The 21,461-nt window shown below is 35.2% G+C and overlaps 1 protein-coding gene across 3 annotated transcripts in view; it reads right to left on the bottom strand.

Moving 5' to 3' along the window:
* Window positions 1-21,461, bottom strand: part of LOC306874038 (dystrophin-like) — a 111,365-nt gene that overhangs the window by 12,593 nt on the left and 77,311 nt on the right. For all 3 annotated transcript variants that reach the window (XM_079423751.1, XM_079423752.1, XM_079423753.1), the window contains 10 exons: window positions 21,297-21,371; window positions 20,645-20,846; window positions 17,979-18,064; window positions 17,014-17,171; window positions 16,738-16,904; window positions 14,301-14,412; window positions 14,035-14,171; window positions 3,121-3,159; window positions 627-692; window positions 175-240 (listed from right to left, as the gene is read on the bottom strand). In XM_079423751.1, coding sequence (XP_079279877.1) covers window positions 175-240; window positions 627-692; window positions 3,121-3,159; window positions 14,035-14,171; window positions 14,301-14,412; window positions 16,738-16,904; window positions 17,014-17,171; window positions 17,979-18,064; window positions 20,645-20,846; window positions 21,297-21,371 — 1,108 coding nt within the window. The remainder of the gene's footprint in view (window positions 1-174; window positions 241-626; window positions 693-3,120; window positions 3,160-14,034; window positions 14,172-14,300; window positions 14,413-16,737; window positions 16,905-17,013; window positions 17,172-17,978; window positions 18,065-20,644; window positions 20,847-21,296; window positions 21,372-21,461) is intronic.

Here is a 21,461-nt window from a genome sequence, read left to right as displayed (position 1 = left end):
TTTCACAGACACATTTGCACATTTTTAAGTTCAAAGGAGATGCTTTTAGGCAACTGCAAGCAGTTAAAAGTATGCAAGGTGTAAGTAGGCCAGTTTTAGGTTCTACACACACTATTAGATTTATTTATGGTATGATACTATGTACAGTAGAGTGTAAAAGAGTTGCAAGCTCACATGCTTTCATTGGGTGATACATTGTCATTCACATACGAGCCATTTCGGTTCTCCATTTCAGCTAGCCTGTGAAAACACAATATCATTCTGTATTCATTCATGAACAGCTCATGCAGGTGCATTCGCTCACATCAGTAAGGCACCACTGCTCCAACTTACGTGCTTAACATTAACGCGAACGCATTTTGTGTGTTACTAAACACTGCAAGCAACAGTCATATTCAGAAATGCGTATTCATTCTGTTACCATTCATCAGGTTAAAATATAAATTTCAAACCCTTGAAAATGTATCAGTAATGGTATAAATGGTTCATTTCTACTGTATGACACATTTGTACCATTCTACGGTATACACCATCACATTACCCAGCCCTAATGCGATGCAAGTCTGGTCTCTTAAATATACAGTTACACAGTAACACCAAAATAACCATGCTTAAAAAAGACCGACCTGCTAGCGTAATGCTCGATGCGTGAGTGGGTGTCGTCATGTGAGAGTTGGGGGGAAGATGCCGGCCTACCAGTGACAGAAGAGCAAAGGTCAGAAAACACGGATGAACTAAATATATCAATATTATTCTATGGAGAAAGAACATTTTATTTAACTCTGAGCATTACTATACAAATTAAAAGTGTTGCTATAGATCCAATAGAATCAAATATAAGGATATAAAACAATAACATTAATCAGGAATTACTATCCCACTATTATTTTAGGTGACATACTATCAGTTAAGATGTATAGTTTATTGCAACTTATGATTCAGCTCAATTTGGTCAAATGAGCAAACAGTCCTCCCTATATTTGGAGCTAAATATATGCAAATACACAATATAATGCTCAACAGTTTGGGGTCTTTAATATTTTATTAATGTTTCTGAAAGAAGTCTCTTATGCTCACAAGGTGCACATTTATTTGATGATAAATACAGTACAGACAATTGAATAACTATTTGAATAATTCAGTAAAAACAGTAGAATTGTGAAATAAAACAATGGTTTTGCTATTTTAATATATTTTAAAATGTAATTTATTCCTGTGATGACAACGCTGAATTTTCAGCATCATTACTCCAATCTTCTGTGTCACATGATCCTTCAGAATCAGAAATCATTCTAATATGCTGATTTGTTGCTCAATTATTAATAATTGATGTTTTCATTAAAAGAAAAAAAAGAAAGAACAGTGATGCATATTTTTCAGGATTCTTTGATGAATAGAAAGTCTTTACTGTTACTTTTGATCAATAATGCATCCTTGCTGGATAAAGGGGTGGTTGATGGGTTTTTTTCTAGGCTTGATTGTGTTTATGGGATGCAGTCTAACATGTGTTAATGCTTGTTTTCGAAAAACTCATTATTTTTCACATAATTTACCTTTATTCCACACCGCTCTCTCCCTTCTCTGATAAATTGGTTAGCTGGTCCAGTGGCATGTGCTCCGGTTGTATTGTAAACAATGGCGTCGTCTATATTGCTTACCAACTTAATCTTGATTGAGACGCAGAGGATATTAGTGAAGAGGATCATGCAGACCTGTGCAAGCACGGCTTTTAATGGTAGGCCTATGTTTTTTGTTTGTTGTTGTCTCATACTTTTAGATATGCTGTTATTTGTAAATGCTACCATGTTAGCTTTTAATATATGGTTTTACTCTGATTAAAGCTTTAATACAGTATGGCAACTGTACACACGTCCATGTATAACGCTTCTCATTGCTATGTGAAAATAAGTGTATTCACTGAGCTGATGATCTGAATGAGAAAGAGCGATGCAGAGTGTGTGCAAAGCAGGGAGACGCGAGGAACAGGATTGAGAACGGCTGTTTTAGAACATTGATTTTGAAAGTTGTGAATCCATTAGAATCGTTAGAAGACAGAATCGCGACTCCTATATGAACAGATTTTTACATGCACCCCTAGTTTTCTCTTCCTCTTCTCTAAAGCAGCACAGCATGGCCTCGCTCCCTTTGCTGCGCGTTCGCTGAGGTGGGATTTATCTGGGTTTGTGACGTAACAGACCCGGGAAGTAACTCGTTGTAGTCCCTATGAGCCGTTTTTGTAGGAATTAAACTGCCAAAATTTTGCATTGAACTTTCAGCTTCGTAACTTTGCAGATATTGTTTATGCTCAAACAGCAACATTATACACTAACTAATGTTAAAAAAGTTAAATCGCAATCAATCACCCCTTTAATTAAATCTTTTTTTTTTTATATATTTACCCAAATGGCGTATCACAAATATTTTTCTTGAGCATAAAATTAGCAGAATAACAATGCTTAATGCTCAGGATGTTTCTTCTTATCTTATTATCAATGTTAAAAACAATTGTGCTGCTTAATATTTTTGTAGAAACCGTGACTTTTTTAAAGGATTCTTTGCTTTAAACTCCAAAGTTTAGAAGATCAGAATTTCTTTCCAATGAAAATATTTAGGAACATTATGAATGTCTTTTCATTCCCTTTGCTAAATAAAGTATTCATTTCTTATTTTTAAGAAAAACAAAATTAACTGACGCCAAACTTTTGAACTGTAGTGTGTGTTTCAGTGCAGCTCACACCCAGTGATTTAACAATGATAACCCTTTTTAAAAGAGTACCTACACCACGGTAACATGTTAGTCTAGCAGATGAATGGTGGAAGCCATGGGATGGACACATTCCAAAATATCTCACAGTTCTGACAATGGAAGATGAGTGTTTCATGGAGACTTGTGTATAATTCCATATAGAACAGCAGAAGACTCAGTTTTTTTTGGAGTGATAAAACAGCTATATCACTATATGATTTGCTTAAATTTGCTGACCAACAGAACAATGGACACTGCACTGATGTGTGATGTGAAAATCCTGAATGTTCTTCAGTGGCACTGTTTGCATTACGTGATCCAGTAAGCAGCTTGTTGTGATGTGCGTGAGCGTGTTGGTGTGTGGATGTACTCACGGATGGTCAACAGGCCAGAAGTTGATCAGTGTAACAGGACTGCAAGACAAAAAAAGATGTAATGATGGACAGAACAAGTAGATGCATTGAAAGCATGATAATGACATGATTGTTAAGAAGCACCAAACACACAAACCCACTGATATGACAACACAGTTAAATCCTAACAGCATTTGTAGTGGCCAATAACATACACATGGCAATCAACTCTCTTGCAAAATATGTTTGTTGAGAAATAGAGTCAAAATTGTTGGTTGTGTGTTAGGATTGAAATGAAAAAGGAAAAAAAATGCTGTAAGAAAAATGTGTGTATGCATTTAGCACAGCTTTAAGATTACTTTGACAGACTGCACACATTTGCAGCTGCTCCTCTACAGGGGGAAAAATAAATCCACAGCATAAATACTCCTACTGTGAACACGAGTAATGATCAATGCTCACGGTAAAGCAGAAAAAAACATCCAAGCAAAACTCTTGCAGCTGCAATTTAAGGTTAGTCATCTTTATTTGTCTTGTTTGCTACTGTTTGACAAGGTTAAATTGTTTTATTTAGAGTGTGTCAGATGAAATGCAGCTTTTTTCTTCATGTCAGTATTCAAAATTGAAAGAAACAGTTCAAATTTTCCGCCAAGAATTTAACATTTGAATGGCATTTTTGGCTGAAGAGCTTTAGCAGCCAAAATGTAGGTGAATTCATTCTTTTCTTTTAATTTTGAGTGGATTTAAACAGGATGAGACAACCCTTTTCAACTATGAGCCCGCTATTAGCCATGTTTCTTACTATGTGTAAAACGTAGGTCTTTTCTTATAATAGTTCTTGCTGTAAATATATCATTAAGAAATGTGTCGTTGTCATTATTAATCGAAAAAACTATTAAAAATATATTTTTTATAATTGAAATAAAGCTAAAATAAAGTTAAATATAGCTGCGAGCAGCGATGACGGGCCCAAGCCGTCAGCATACGCCATCCCGGTGGCATCGATAAAACGGTGCCCAGCGAGCACACACATTACAGTAACCCTCTGGCAGTTTGGTTTTAAGGGATACGGCAATTAAAGGGTTATTCCAAACCATCAACTCTGTGAAACACACACACACAGAACAACATATAAAACTTTAAATTCTGTGAAAATATATTTTTCATTGGTAGTTGATGTTAGTTAATGCATTTACTAATGCTAACAAATGAGAAATTATTATAGTTACCAAAGGTTTTAATGATTTATAAGCATTTTTTAATGATTTATTTTTCCATTAACTAACATGAATAATTTATTCTAACACAAATGAATAAAGTAAAACATATATTGTTAATATTTAATGTTATTTGTGAATTAACCAATGTTTAAAAACAACATTATTTAACTGTTGTTAATTTACATCATTAATAAATATATACCATTTAATGTTTATCAAAATCAATTCCAAAATGTGTTAATATATTATTACATTTTAAAGTTTTATCTTTTGAACATGACTATTTTTCTAATATTAAAAATATTTTGTTCATTGTAAGTTCATACTATCAATGAAGAATTAACATGCTGTAAAAAATATATTTTTCATTGTTAGTTCATGTTAATTAATGCATTCCCTACTGTTAACAAAAGAGACTTAATTATAAAGTGTTATCAAAACCTTTAATGCTTTATAAGCATTTTTTAAGGATTTTATTGAGAAGTTTAAACAGACCCCCTCTCTCTCTCTCTCCCCCTCCACACTCACTGAACTCACACAGTCAGTCACCCACCCAGTCACCCACCGCACACATTAGAAGCACAGAGACAGGAGAACTCTGATAGTTTTAATTTTCTGCTCTCCATAGTGTATTGTAAATTCATGAAATTAATCACATATCTCAGACTGTCTTGTTCTGTGTATGTAATTTTTTATGAAGTGTTTGGAAGCTGCTCTTTAAAGATAAAAAAAAAAAGTGTTCTTTTTTACTGTAACTTTAATAAATTGCCATTAAATCACCGTTAAAGATATCCTAAATCAGTCCGCAATGTAGCATCTTCAGTATCTTGGAAGCATGTGAAAAAATGTTTGGTGTGAATTTTTGGTTTCTGCTTGAAGGAGTATGAATTTGTTTACAGCCCGTTTAAAAAAAAAAAAAACACATAAAAAAAAAAAATAGCCGATTTCCTGTTGGTCGTAGCTAATGACTGTAAATTAGAAAGTTGTCCGGATTAATAAGAACAATTTATGTACCGAGTTTGGTGTCTGTAGCTATCATTATATATATATATATATATATATATATATATATATATATATATATATATAATCATTAATAATTATATACCATTTAATGTTGATCAATATTAATTCCAAAATGTGTTTATATATTATTACATTTTAAAGTTTATCTTTTGAACATGACTAATTTTCTAACATTAAAAAGATTAATAAATGCTTTAAAAAAATTGTTCTTTGTTAGTTCATACTATCATGGAAGAATTAACATGCTGTAAAAATATATTTTTCATTGTTAGTTCACGTTAATTAATGCATTTCCTAATGTTAAGAATTGAGACCTTATTATAAAGTGTTATCAAAATCTTTAATGATTTATAAGCATTTTTTAAAGATTTAAAAAAACAGACCCTCTCTCTCTCTTTCTCTCTCTCACCCACTGGCTCAATCCACACAGTCACTCACACAGTCACTCACACCCCACCCCACCCCCACCCCTCACTCAGCTGCAGGCTGACAGGGATCTCTCACTCAGAAGCAGTCTAAGTCTAACTCTCTGATAGTTTTCAAATTTTCTCCTCTGCATAGTGTATTGTAAATTCATAAAATTAATCACATATCCTCAGACTGTATTGTTCTGTGTATGTAATTTTTTATGAAGTGTTTGGAAGCTGCTCTTAAAAGATAAAAAAAAAAAAGAAATGATCTTTTTTACTGTAACTTTAATAAATTGCCATTAAATCATCGTTCAAGATATCCTAAATCCGTCCGCAATTTAGCATCTTCAGTATTTTGGCATCATGATAAAAAATGTTTGGTGTGATTTCCGTGTTTCTGCTTGGAGGAGTATTAATTTGTTTACAGCCCGTTTTTAAAAAAAACCCACATTAAAATAAATATAGCCGACTTCCTGTTGGTCGTAGCTAATGACTGTAAATTAGAAAGTTGTCCGGATTAATAAGAACAATTTATGTACCGAGTTTGGGGTCTGTAGCTAAAACTAACCCCCTCATTTTTGACAAAAGGTGGCGCTATAGAGTGCCTCTTCCACGCCCGTATATGAGCTTTTTCCAGTGTCTAACTATCATTAATACTGATATGTGTGTTGAGTTTCATGACATTCTAAACATGTTATCTGCCTCAAAATCACCAGAAACGAATTTTCAACTTTGACACGTTGCCATGGCAACATAATTTTAGATATCAATATTCCTTTCACAGTTTTACATCGGCCGTGTTTTGACATTATTCTGGTGAAGTTTGAAGCAAATCGAGTAAAAATAAGATGCTGAATTCAAAGCATTTTGAAAACGACACACTTCCTGCAGCCAGTTGGTGGCGCTATAACTTTCAGTCATAATAGTCACATCTATCCGATCGGCATCATACAACGAACAAACCACTGAAGTTTGATCTGCATCATACAATGTATGTGGACGTTATTAGGCATTTCCTGGGTCTCATTTTTCGCCATAACTTCATCGCCTCGCCACGGGCAAACCGTTCGACATATCAAAAATATCTTCGCAATTTAGCGTCCCCAATGTCTTGAGATCATGTTCACCGAGTTTGGTGGCAATCGTATGGAAATCCTCAGAGGAGTATATCAAATTCCAGAGCATGCGCTTTTTAAACAGCCCTGAATAGCCGACTTCCTGTTGGGCGGAGCCTATGACATGCTGCGCGGAAGTTGTTCGGCTCAATGAGTTCTATATGTGTACCGAGTTTCATATGAATACGTGCAAGTATGTGTGAGCTATACATCAAGCTTTCTGACAATTTTCCAGGGGGCGCCGTAGAGCCCCTGTGCCACGCCCGGGTCCCAGCCTCAGCGGCGTCCTAATGGCCGCAGGTTCCAACGTGCGTGCCAATTTTCGAGAGTTTTCGGGCACGTTAAGGCCCCCAAAAGTGCCCGGATGATTGAAATAAAAAAAAAAAATAAAAAAAAAATAAAAAAAAAAATAAAAAAAAATAATAATCCTTAGAAGAACAATAGGGCCCTGCGCCTTACTGGCTTGGGCCCTAAATATAGCTGCGAGCAGCGATGACGGGCCCAAGCCGTCAGCATACGCCACCCCGGTGGCATCGATAAAACGGTGCCCAGCGAGCACAAGCATCACAGTAACCCTCTGGCAGTTTGGTTTTAAGGGATACGGCAATTAAAGGGTTAATCCAAACCATCAACTCTGTGAAACACACACACACAGAACAACATATAAAACTTTAAATTCTATGAAAATATATTTTTCATTGGTAGTTGATGTTAGTTAATGCATTTACTAATGCTAACAAATGAGAAATTATTATAGTTACCAAAGGTTTTAATGATTTATAAGCATTTTTTAATGATTTATTTTTCCATTAACTAAAATGAATAATTTTTTCTAACACAAATGAATAAAGTAAAAAATATATTGTTAATATTTAATGTTATTTGTGAATTAACCAATGTTAAAAAACAACATTATTTAACTGTTGTTAATTTACATCATTAATAAATATATACCATTTAATGTTGAAATCAATGTTTTAATGTTTAAAATCAATTCCAAAATGTGTTAATATATTAAATTTTAAAGTTTTATCTTTTGAACATGACTATTTTTCTAATATTAAAAATATTATGTTCATTGTTAGCTCATTGTAAGTTCATACTATCAATGAAGAATTAACATGCTTTAAAAAATATATTTTTCATTGTTAGTTCATGTTAATTAATGCATTCCCTACTGTTAACAAATGAGACTCAATTATAAAGTGTTATCAAAACCTTTAATGCTTTAAGCATTTTTTAAGGATTTTATTGAGAAGTTTAAACAGACTCTCTCTCTCTCTCTCTCTCTCTCTCTCTCTCTCCCCCTCCACACTCACTGAACTCACACAGTCAGTCACTCACCCAGTCACCTACCGCACACATTAGAAGCACAGTGACAGGATATCTCTGATAAGTTTTAAAATTTTCTTCTCGCCATAGTGTACTGTAAATTCATGGAATTAATCACATATCCTCAGACTGTCTTGTTCTGTGTTTGGTGTGAATTTGTGGTTTCTGCTTGGAGGTGTATGAATTTGTTTACAGCCCGTTTTGAAAAAAAAAAACACATAAAAAAAAAAAAGCCGACTTCCTGTTGGTCGTAGCTAATGTCTGTAAATTAGAAAGTTGTCCGGCTTAATGTGGACAATTTATGTACCAAGTTTGGTGTCTGTAGCTATCATTATATATATATAATCATTAATAATTATATTCCATTTAATGTTGATCAATATTAATTCCAAAATGTGTTAATATATTATTAAATTTTAAAGTTTCTCTTTTGAACATGACTATTTTTCTAACATTAAAAATATTTTGTTCATTGTTAGTTCATTGTAAGTTCATACTATCAATGAAGAATTAACATGCTGTAAAAAATTATATTTTTCATTGTTAGTTCATGTTAATTAATGCATTCCCTACTGTTAACAATTGAGACTTAATTATAAAGTGTTATGAAAACCTTTAATGCTTTATAAGCATTTTTTAAAGATTTAAAAAAAACAGACCCTCTCTCTCTTTCTCTCTCTCACCCAGCTCCTCAATCCACACAGTCACTCACACAGTCACTCACACCCCACCCCCACCCCCTCACTCAGCTGCAGGCTGACAGGGAACTCTCACTCATAGAAGCATTGTAACAACTGTCTGATAGTTTTTAAATTTTCTCCTCTGCATAGTGTATTGTAAATTCATGAAATTAATCACATATCCTCAGACTGTATTGTTCTGTGTATGTAATTTTTTATGAAGTGTTTGGAAGCTGCTCTTAAAAGATAAAAAAAAAAAAAAAATCTCTTTTTTACTGTAACTTTAATAAATTGCCATTAAATCATCGTTCAAGATATCCTAAATCCGTCCGCAATTTAGCATCTTCAGTATTTTGGCATCATGAGAAAAAATGTTTGGTGTGATTTACGTGTTTCTGCTTTGAGGAGTATGAATTTGTTTACAGCCCGTTTTAAAAAAAAACCTACATTAAAATAAATATAGCCGACGTCCTGTTGGTCGTAGCTAATGACTGTAAATTAGAAAGTTGTCCGGATTAATAAGAACAATTTATGTACCGAGTTTGGTGTCTGTAGCTAAAACTAACCCCCCCATTTTTGACAAAAGGTGGCGCTATAGAGTGCCTCTTCCACGCCCGTTTATGAGGTTTTTCCAGTGTCTAACTATCATTAAAATGGATATGTGTGTTGAGTTTCATGACATTCTAAACATGTTATCTGCCTCAAAATCACCAGAAACGAATTTTCAACTTTGACACGTTGCCATGGCAACATAATTTTAGATATCAATATTCCCTTCACAGTTTTACATCGGCCGTGTTTTGACATTATTCTGGTGAAGTTTGAAGCAAATCGAGTAAAAATAAGATGCTGAATTCAAATAATTTTGAAAACGACACACTTCCTGCAGCCAGTTGGTGGCGCTATAACTTTCAGTCATAATAGTCACATCTATCCGATCGGCATCATACAACGAACAAACCACTGGAGTTTGATCAACATCATACAATGTATGTGGACGTTATTAGGCATTTCCTGGGTCTCATTTTTCGCCATAACTTCATCGCCTCGCCACGGGCAAACCGTTCGACATATCAAAAATATCTTCGCAATTTAGCGTCCCCAATGTCTTGAGATCATGTTCACCGAGTTTGGTGGCAATCGTATGGAAATCCTCAGAGGAGTATATCAAATTCCAGAGCATGCGCTTTTTAAACAGCCCTGAATAGCCGACTTCCTGTTGGGCGGAGCCTATGACATGCTGCGCGGAAGTTGTTCGGCTCAATGAGTTCTATATGTGTACCGAGTTTCATATGAATACGTGCAAGTATGTGTGAGCTATACATCAAGCTTTCTGACAATTTTCCAGGGGGCGCCGTAGAGCCCCTGTGCCACGCCCGGGTCCCAGCCTCAGCGGCGTCCTAATGGCCGCAGGTTCCAACGTGCGTGCCAATTTTCGAGAGTTTTCGGGCACGTTAAGGCCCCCAAAAGTGCCCGGATGATTGAAATAAAAAAAAAAAAAAAAAAAAAAAAAAAAATAAATATAGCTGCGAGCAGCGATGACGGGCCCAAGCCGTCAGCATACGCCACCCCGGTGGCATCGATAAAACGGTGCCCAGCGAGCACAAGCATCACAGTAACCCTCTGGCAGTTTGGTTTTAAGGGATATGGCAATTAAAGGGTTAATCCAAACCATCAACTCTGTGAAACACACACACACAGAACAACATATAAAACTTTAAATTCTATGAAAATATATTTTTCATTGGTAGTTGATGTTAGTTAATGCATTTACTAATGCTAACAAATGAGAAATTATTATAGTTACCAAAGGTTTTAATGATTTATAAGCATTTTTTAATGATTTATTTTTCCATTAACTAAAATGAATAATTTTTTCTAACACAAATGAATAAAGTAAAAAATATATTGTTAATATTTAATGTTATTTGTGAATTAACCAATGTTAAAAAACAACATTATTTAACTGTTGTTAATTTACATCATTAATAAATATATACCATTTAATGTTGAAATCAATGTTTTAATGTTTAAAATCAATTCCAAAATGTGTTAATATATTAAATTTTAAAGTTTTATCTTTTGAACATGACTATTTTTCTAATATTAAAAATATTATGTTCATTGTTAGCTCATTGTAAGTTCATACTATCAATGAAGAATTAACATGCTTTAAAAAATATATTTTTCATTGTTAGTTCATGTTAATTAATGCATTCCCTACTGTTAACAAATGAGACTCAATTATAAAGTGTTATCAAAACCTTTAATGCTTTAAGCATTTTTTAAGGATTTTATTGAGAAGTTTAAACAGACTCTCTCTCTCTCTCTCTCTCTCTCTCTCTCTCTCTCTCTCTCTCTCTCTCTCTCCCCCTCCACACTCACTGAACTCACACAGTCAGTCACTCACCCAGTCACCTACCGCACACATTAGAAGCACAGTGACAGGATATCTCTGATAAGTTTTAAAATTTTCTTCTCGCCATAGTGTACTGTAAATTCATGGAATTAATCACATATCCTCAGACTGTCTTGTTCTGTGTTTGGTGTGAATTTGTGGTTTCTGCTTGGAGGTGTATGAATTTGTTTACAGCCCGTTTTGAAAAAAAAAAACACATAAAAAAAAAAAAGCCGACTTCCTGTTGGTCGTAGCTAATGTCTGTAAATTAGAAAGTTGTCCGGCTTAATGTGAACAATTTATGTACCAAGTTTGGTGTCTGTAGCTATCATTATATATATATAATCATTAATAATTATATTCCATTTAATGTTGATCAATATTAATTCCAAAATGTGTTAATATATTATTAAATTTTAAAGTTTCTCTTTTGAACATGACTATTTTTCTAACATTAAAAATATTTTGTTCATTGTTAGTTCATTGTAAGTTCATACTATCAATGAAGAATTAACATGCTGTAAAAAATTATATTTTTCATTGTTAGTTCATGTTAATTAATGCATTCCCTACTGTTAACAATTGAGACTTAATTATAAAGTGTTATGAAAACCTTTAATGCTTTATAAGCATTTTTTAAAGATTTAAAAAAAACAGACCCTCTCTCTCTTTCTCTCTCTCACCCAGCTCCTCAATCCACACAGTCACTCACACAGTCACTCACACCCCACCCCCACCCCCTCACTCAGCTGCAGGCTGACAGGGAACTCTCACTCATAGAAGCATTGTAACAACTGTCTGATAGTTTTTAAATTTTCTCCTCTGCATAGTGTATTGTAAATTCATGAAATTAATCACATATCCTCAGACTGTATTGTTCTGTGTATGTAATTTTTTATGAAGTGTTTGGAAGCTGCTCTTAAAAGATAAAAAAAAAAAAAAAATCTCTTTTTTACTGTAACTTTAATAAATTGCCATTAAATCATCGTTCAAGATATCCTAAATCCGTCCGCAATTTAGCATCTTCAGTATTTTGGCATCATGAGAAAAAATGTTTGGTGTGATTTACGTGTTTCTGCTTTGAGGAGTATGAATTTGTTTACAGCCCGTTTTAAAAAAAAACCCACATTAAAATAAATATAGCCGACGTCCTGTTGGTCGTAGCTAATGACTGTAAATTAGAAAGTTGTCCGGATTAATAAGAACAATTTATGTACCGAGTTTGGTGTCTGTAGCTAAAACTAACCCCCCCATTTTTGACAAAAGGTGGCGCTATAGAGTGCCTCTTCCACGCCCGTTTATGAGGTTTTTCCAGTGTCTAACTATCATTAAAATGGATATGTGTGTTGAGTTTCATGACATTCTAAACATGTTATCTGCCTCAAAATCACCAGAAACGAATTTTCAACTTTGACACGTTGCCATGGCAACATAATTTTAGATATCAATATTCCCTTCACAGTTTTACATCGGCCGTGTTTTGACATTATTCTGGTGAAGTTTGAAGCAAATCGAGTAAAAATAAGATGCTGAATTCAAATAATTTTGAAAACGACACACTTCCTGCAGCCAGTTGGTGGCGCTATAACTTTCAGTCATAATAGTCACATCTATCCGATCGGCATCATACAACGAACAAACCACTGGAGTTTGATCAACATCATACAATGTATGTGGACGTTATTAGGCATTTCCTGGGTCTCATTTTTCGCCATAACTTCATCGCCTCGCCACGGGCAAACCGTTCGACATATCAAAAATATCTTCGCAATTTAGCGTCCCCAATGTCTTGAGATCATGTTCACCGAGTTTGGTGGCAATCGTATGGAAATCCTCAGAGGAGTATATCAAATTCCAGAGCATGCGCTTTTTAAACAGCCCTGAATAGCCGACTTCCTGTTGGGCGGAGCCTATGACATGCTGCGCGGAAGTTGTTCGGCTCAATGAGTTCTATATGTGTACCGAGTTTCATATGAATACGTGCAAGTATGTGTGAGCTATACATCAAGCTTTCTGACAATTTTCCAGGGGGCGCCGTAGAGCCCCTGTGCCACGCCCGGGTCCCAGCCTCAGCGGCGTCCTAATGGCCGCAGGTTCCAACGTGCGTGCCAATTTTCGAGAGTTTTCGGGCACGTTAAGGCCCCCAAAAGTGCCCGGATGATTGAAATAAAAAATAAAAAAAAAAAAAAAAAAAAAAAAAATAATAATCCTTAGAAGAACAATAGGGCCCTGCGCCTTACTGGCTTGGGCCCTAAATATAAATATTAGATGAACATGGCAAAAATAAACAAAAATTCTAAATGTTGCCTTTCAACTAACTGAAGTACTAAAATGATTAAAACTGAAATTAAAACCTGAACAGAAAAAAAAAAAAAAACAATGATTAAAATGTTTGTTGCTGTTTATTTCGATAACAGCATATAACATTTGTAAAATGTTACAATTAAAATAAACTGAAAATATAAAAATAAAAGCAAATATTAATAAATTATATAACAGTATATGAATAACACTAAAATAGTTGGCCAGTATGATCCTAAATCAGTGTAAACATGCCCTTATGATCAACTATCCATTGTTCAAAATATGGTCGCCACATTAATTCTGCTCTCTTGATAGCATCTGGGGTCGCAGTGTGATGCGCACTGTGCTTTTAATAATAATAATAGACAAAAAAGTGGCCCTATCAGCTGTCAGCTAATTAATCAGTAGCTGATGGTAACAAACAATGAAGTGAACACAAAAAAGTCTCACGTCTCCATGTTGTCTCCCTCAAGGATGGTCTGGACGGGAAGGTAACCCATGCGAGGATGCTTGGCAAAATAGCGCTTTGTCCTGAACTTGTTCTTCAACACCTTGGCAAAGTCTCTCACGTCCTCTCCCGACGTCGTCTGAAGTAAAAGGACACAGTCGCAAAAAGTCATATCTTGCACTTTAATCTTAAAACACACTGACTTTGACATCAGCCAGATACTAAACTTCCAATGCAGTGCGATAAAGGCAAATAGTAAAAAACCTACCGGTGTGCAATATTCAACCATAGGGTACTGCATCTTGTGACCTTTAGCCACTCTGCCAGAAAAGAAGCAGCTTTGGCAGATATCATAGTTAAAGTGCTTTAAACTCCGGTACCTGTAGAGACCAGACATAAACCGTGAGATCCGTGTTAAAGTCATTGCCAAAACATTCAAAACATCCTGGATCTGAAGGGACATGCATGCCAGATTATTTCCCGGAAAACATTATTACATCTTGATCCTCCAGGTGGAGCTGTTCCCTGTTCTCTCATCCTCTCAATAGAGAGCATATTACAGTCATTCTACTGTATTCTAATAGTATAATAGTCATTCTAATATGAGGAAAAATTATTTTATTGATTTACCTACACAATACATACACTACTGATCAAAAGTCTGGGATCAGTAAGTTTTTTGGGGGTTTTTTTCTTTAAGAAATTATTACTTTTATTGGGCATGCATTAAATGTGTTACAGATTTTTTATTTATTTATTTATTTTTACAAATAAATGCTGCTCTTTTGAACTTTAGATTTATATAAGAACCCCGTTTTCACGGTCTCCAGAAAAATATTAAGCAGCACAACTGTTTTCAAAATGGATATAAGAAATACTACAAATACCAAATCAGCATCTTAGAATGATTTCTGAAGGATCACGTGACACAGAAGACTGGAGTAATGATGCTTTGATTCACAGAAATAAATAACATTTTAAAACAGATTAAAATAAAATAGAATTATTTTAAGTTGTAATAATATATAATACTAATGTAGCTTTGACCAAATAAATGCAACCCTGGTTAGCTTCGTTAGACTATTTATTTATATATTAAATCTTACTGACCCCAAACTTTTGAAAGAAAGTCACGTGGGTTTAGAATAACATGAGTGTGAGCTATTATTGACAGTTTTCTTTTAGTGAGTGAATAAATAAAGCGAATAAATCTCACTTAATCTCCCCCTACTACTTTCCTTTTCTACTTATATAACCAGAGGCACAGGGAGAAAAAAAATATTATGTCACAAACAAAAATCCCTATTTCAATGAATTCCTAATGGATAAAAAATACATGTCATGTCCCACACACTGTAAATCAATGGGTTATGCCAAGTGAAAATATCTTTTAGACATTTTTTGAACATGCACAAGACCCAGATTTTGCATTAGAAATGCTGACTCAACACAGAAATGTATAGATACTACCATTAACCTATGAAGAGACTAAAATAAGTGGATATATTGAACATTTTGTGCATAAACGACAACAGAAGTGCATTTTCTCAGCCTAAGGGGTGTGAACCAACACTGGTCTCACGGTTCAATTCGATTACGATTATCACGTCATTGATTCAGTTCAATTCGATATCACTATGCATCACGATGCACTGCATCCTCAGTTTTCAATTTAACTTCACGTGTACAATTTTGTCAATAAATACAAGCAGACCGATACCTATATGAACTGAATCTTTCATTTTATCTGCTCAAAGAAAACACGCTTCTTGAATATATCAAACAAAACTCACAGAAGACAACAAGAGCATTTAGAACAAATACACAAAAGTAAATACTAAAAGTGCATAATGTAAGGAGTGCACTTAAGTACTTATATAGTGCAGTGTACTTTCTTGTAAAACATTTAAATATTAAATAGTTTTATAAATTAGTGGTATTACCCCCTGCATATTTGTAATTTGTGCGTGACATGATTTACACACAACGTGCGTCTTCTCCAGGTCGTGCTTACCAGGTTGTCCATAAAAGCCAAAATGTGCCCAGATGTCTGCTTTTAAAGTAGCTGGAGCATTTTTTATTTTATTTACAAAAACGCATTGAATTCACTACAGGAGGACTTCATTCACCCCCCGGAGCCGTATGAGGCACGGTTTATTTATGGATTCTCGCACTTTATTTAATGTGTTTTGGACTGTGCAACAGTAACACCCACTGAATGCAGTGATAGAGCTTAGAAGAGCCAGGACAATTTTGAACATTACTCCGATTGGATTCATCTGAAAGAAGTCATCTATACCTATGATGCCTTGGAGGTGAGTAAAACATGGACTAATTTTCATTTTTGGGTGAACTAACCCTTTAAGTGTTAAAAACCCAAACAAATCTCATGAAAAAAACAAATGACTCATAAGACAAGGAAGAAAGTAAATAAGGTCACGCTGATACCGTGTTGAATTTAAAGTGAAATATATGAAAATACTTTATGCAAAGTACAAGCAGTAATGTGTTCTCCCACCAATAGAAGTAGAAAATATACACTGCAGGTTTCCAAGCCTCAAAACAGACAAAGTTATTTTTTCAAAGTCTGCCTTGAAGTTTGGTGCAATGCTTAATAATGCACAAAAAAAAACTGCTGATACTTTTAAAGCACCTGAGGCCGAATCTGTCATTCTGAATAATAGCACTAAAGAAAAGGTCCATACCTGAAGCCAATAATAGGACATTCCTTACAAATGTTGCATTTAGCCTGGTGCTTTGCTGTTTCAGCAGCCGCCACACGGTGAAGGACAGGAAGCCAAACCATCGACTGAGGTTCTAAACGCATCCAGTCCAGGAAGACTGAAGCCTCTAGCTCTGGTTTGTTATTGGCCTTCATATCAGAGCAAAAGAAAATAAATGCAGGTAACGCAGAAAAAGTGCATATTCTAATTGGCCGCTTTAACTTAATCTGTTCATTAATGATGACAGTGGTTACTTACAAACTGAAAGCAGCTGCGCACACTGGGCTCGATATTGCTGCCTCCGAAAGACGCCACCTCACCAAGCTGCCTGGGGATCTGAATGGCGTCGTGCAGAAGGAGGCCGAGGCGCCGCTGGTCACAGAAGCCTGTGGCACTGGCCACCTCTCTGAATAAAACTAGAACAGGAAGAAATTATGAGGGAGACAGGTCACAGAGACGGAGAGTCCAAACCATCATATTTTGATTCACAGAAAAAAAAAAAAATCATTCGATCCATCTAATTGAATTTTTCAATGTTTAGTGCCATGCATCCATTAAACTTGTTGGCAAAATAGAATATGTAGTGTCGCAATTATATCATAGTAAACATCTACAAAAAAATGAATTGATGTATTTATATATGGCTGCTAAAAATCAGCTTTACCATCACAGAAATAAATTACACTTTTAAATATATTCAAACAGAAAAGTTATTTTAATTCATAATAATATTTCTGTTTTTATTGTATTTTTGATCAAATAAATGCAGCCTTGGTGAGCATAAGAGTATTCTTTCAAAAGCATTAAAAACACTTATAAAAGGTTGTGTGTGTATTTTTTTTATTCTTCAGTTTTTCGCCATTTGGAACAGTTTTGTTTATATCATCACTCTGAAGTGTATTAAAACACTTGTTATTAATGTAAATGCCATCAATTGCTGTGCGGTTACTAGGTGGGTAAACATTTATTTCTGAGCAGCTGTTGCACTATACTGTGTGCTATATACTCTAAACGAGCAAACTCCAAAGCATTACAACTGTGTTTACAGCAGTGCTATTAACAAGCAAACAATGACAACATACTACAAGACACTAAAAACACCTGAGAGAGCTGTAAACTGCTAGCAGTACAGTTCCATAAACAGAGTTAATATCTTGGCTCTTATTATGGCTTAGAGACAGAATAGAAAGAGGGAAGCACATAAGATAAGCAGAAAAACTTACATCTGTACTTATCTTCAAGGTGAGCTTTGCACAAACAGATTATTCCTGTTTTGAAGGATAGGGTACGAATCTTTCCGGCTCGTCCTCTGCGGCAAAAAAATAAAGTAACAAGGTGACAAATGACTAAAGCGAGACAGTCAATTGCTCTTTTTTTGCAGATAAAGAGTCAAGATCAGAAACAAAATACTCTCAATGTTTCTGCACCATAAGTTGGTAAAATATACAGTACTGCTGTTGCTTTTTTTTAAAAAAAAGACATTCTTTAGAATTAGTTTTGTGTAACCAGGGTATAGGAAGGGTTTTAAAATCATATTTCGCACACAAACAAATACAATTAATATCGTATGTCCACACACAGAACAAATCCATAATTTTAAAAAAAGTGTATCTCTTTTATATAACTAAACAGGCTGGGACATTTATTTAATGAGGACTTAATGCTGTTTATATCAGCAAAAAGTTTAAAATGCTCAAAACAAGCTTTATTCAGTCTGTACTGAAAATGGTTTATGTACTAACATATCAATACATACAAATTAGAGGTTGATTTAAACTGGATTTTGCAGATATGATAAAAATGTGTTTAAAAAAAGGAAATAAATAGATTATTGTTCAGACACTAGTAAAATCTATATACTAAATGTGTTAAATATTGTTCTAGTCTTCCCTTTCTGTGATTGGGTGGCCCAGAGGGAAGCACTCCTATAACCATCTACAACATCTTTCAATTTCATCACAAAAGAGTAAACAGTCATAACTCATCAACAGTTGCATAAATGCACTGTATTTATTGATGGAAAACTACTCTGAAACCGTGAGCCTGCAGAATAGCGACACATTTTTGACTTTGAAACATTAAATCGTGGCTTTTCTTTTATTTAACAATCACATTTTTGTCCCCAAAGTTAAGACCTCTTAAAATGACAACTAGTTTGTTAAACCATTTAAGATGTTTAAGACTTTTTAAGGCTTTAAATTCAATCAAACTCTACACTCTAAAAGATGCTGGGTTAAATAGAACCATGCGCTGGGTAAAATATGGACGAACCCAGCGATTGGGTTGTTTAGACCCAGCAGTTGGGTTACTGCCCAGAAGGTTGGGTTAAACATTTAACCCAATTGTTGGTTGAAAACCACCCGGCATGTGTTCTGTCCAATATTTACCCAGCACTGGGTTGTATTTAACCCGGCATTTTGAGAGTGTATTTAAAGAGGTCATATGATGCGATTTCAAGAGTGTTACAAGCTGTTTGTGCATAGATAAGATCCCTGAAGTTGCAAAGACTAAAGTCTCAAACTCAAAGAGATATTCTTTATAAAAGTTACGACTCGACCACGCTCTCCTAAAATAGCTCATTTAAACACGCCCCCACATGTCTACATCACGGTGTGGGAACATCTGCAAAACACCGCCCAAATGTATACGCAAAGAAAGAGGGCGTGATTTTTATTCTTGCTGTAGTATTGTTGCTGACGCCGGCGCCGTGTCCTGGAGACGCTGTGTTTCGTTGTGAAAGCAAAAGTACTTTGTTTGGGCTTCCAAAAGAGGACACAACTAGAAATCAGTGGTTAAGTTGTATTTACAACACTGTTCCAGAACAGTTCAACCCAAATATTAGTGTGTGCAGAACCTGGAAGAGTAGCCTACAATGCTGGCTTGCACAAAGGCTGTTTCTATAAAGTAGGGCAATTCCAACTTTGCAAGGACAGTCTGGTGCTTCTGACTCACAGCCAGTAAGTACATTTTCTTATTTAAAGAATTTGCCACTGATGATTCAAATGCGAGTTTTGAGTAGTGTAGAGTAGTGCTTGTTGTTTGTCCGATCACAAATGCAGACATGGTAATGTTTATACGTCACACGTATTCGGCCAATCACAATGCACTGAGTAGCTGGCCAATCAGAGCACGCCTCACTTCTCAGAACGATGAGCTTTGTAAAAATCGACGCATTTCAGAAAGGCGGGGCATAGAGGAGCAACAATAATGTACAGTATCTGGAAAATAATGTGTTTTTTTTTATCTTAAACCGCATAAACACATTACACCAAATACACAAAATAATGTTCTTTTTAGCAACGTCATATGACCCCTTTAAGAGTTTTTAAGGACCCACAGATACCATGTCAACTCCCCATCTTCTTTAAATAACATTGCTTTGCAAGACAATCTAGGCAAAAAGCAGACGTAGAATGAAAAGACCTCCAGTGTTTTTTCTCTCAGTTTACTCTAGGGGACAGACGGGGGTCTTCTGTGGAATCTACCACCTCCATGTACAAACACTGCATGATTTATGGCTCAGTGTGATCCTACTAAGATACATGCTGAGAACTGACTTCAACTCCAACTGATACTCTCTGACTCATATGTTCAAAGATGTAATGGATTAGTTCACCCCAAATTTAAAATTCTGTCATCATTTACTCACCCTCATTTTGTTACAAACCCACATGACCTTCTTTCAATCACAGGACATAAATAAGCTTTTTCTGATGCAGTGCAGCAAGGACATTCTTCAAAATGTATCTGTTTACTTTCCACTGAAGACAGCATGTCATGATTTGGAATGACATGAGGGAGAGTAAATGATGACAAAATTTTAATTTGAGCTATTGCTTTAACATTTTAAACACACAAACAATAAAAAAAAAAAAATGGTTGAACGTACGTATCGTAAACGTTGAGCAGCCAGTTGAGACACATGTCCACACACAGAGGCACGTTAAACAGGCTGCTGTGCTGCTGCTCTAGACGGTCGTAGATGCTGGTCAGACAGTTGATCACTTGCATGATGTCCATGAATTGCTCGTTCTGTTTCAGATTGTGCTGCTCAAAGGCATCACAGGCTGCAGACATCCCCAGAAGATCCACTGTGCACAGAAAAAAAAGCAAAAGTTGTGAAAGTGTTCTGAGCGGCTAGTGTTGCTATGCTGTTCCTTGGTTTTAGACAAAAGAAGGAATATTTTAGCTTACTCTCATCTGTAGGATGAATGTTCGTTCACACTTTAGAATAAGGAACACTTAGACTACGACTTTTCCCTCAATAAATTCTTGATTTGCTGCTATTAATAGTTAGTAAGGTAGTTGTTAAGTTTAGGTATTGGGTAGGATTAAGGATGTAGAATAAGGTCATGTAGAATAATGCATTAATATGTGCTTAATTACTATTAATAAATGGCTATTATTCTAGTAATATGCATGCTAATAAGCAACTAGAGACCCTAAAATAAAATGCTACTGAATGTTCAAACTGGAAAAAAAAGCTTAACAGTATTGTGTGATTGCAAAGAGCAATCAATATAAAAATGTTGTGGACTTACAGCAGAGAGCTTTCTGCATTCGTCTGAGCTTCATTGCCGTCCTGTATGCCGAGAACCGTACGTTGTTGAGATCCGCTGTTGAGGGACAAATGTTAATTTTAGCAAACTGATCATGCAACATTTCATTACTGTCACAGTCAAACCTCTCATCTCTGAATTTGACAA

This window comes from Barbus barbus (genome assembly GCF_936440315.1).
Source record: "Barbus barbus genome assembly, chromosome: 8".
Classification (NCBI taxonomy): Eukaryota; Metazoa; Chordata; class Actinopteri; order Cypriniformes; family Cyprinidae; genus Barbus; species Barbus barbus.
The sequence above is the reverse complement of the archived record's forward strand: the minus strand, read 5'-3'. Positions and strand labels throughout refer to the sequence as shown.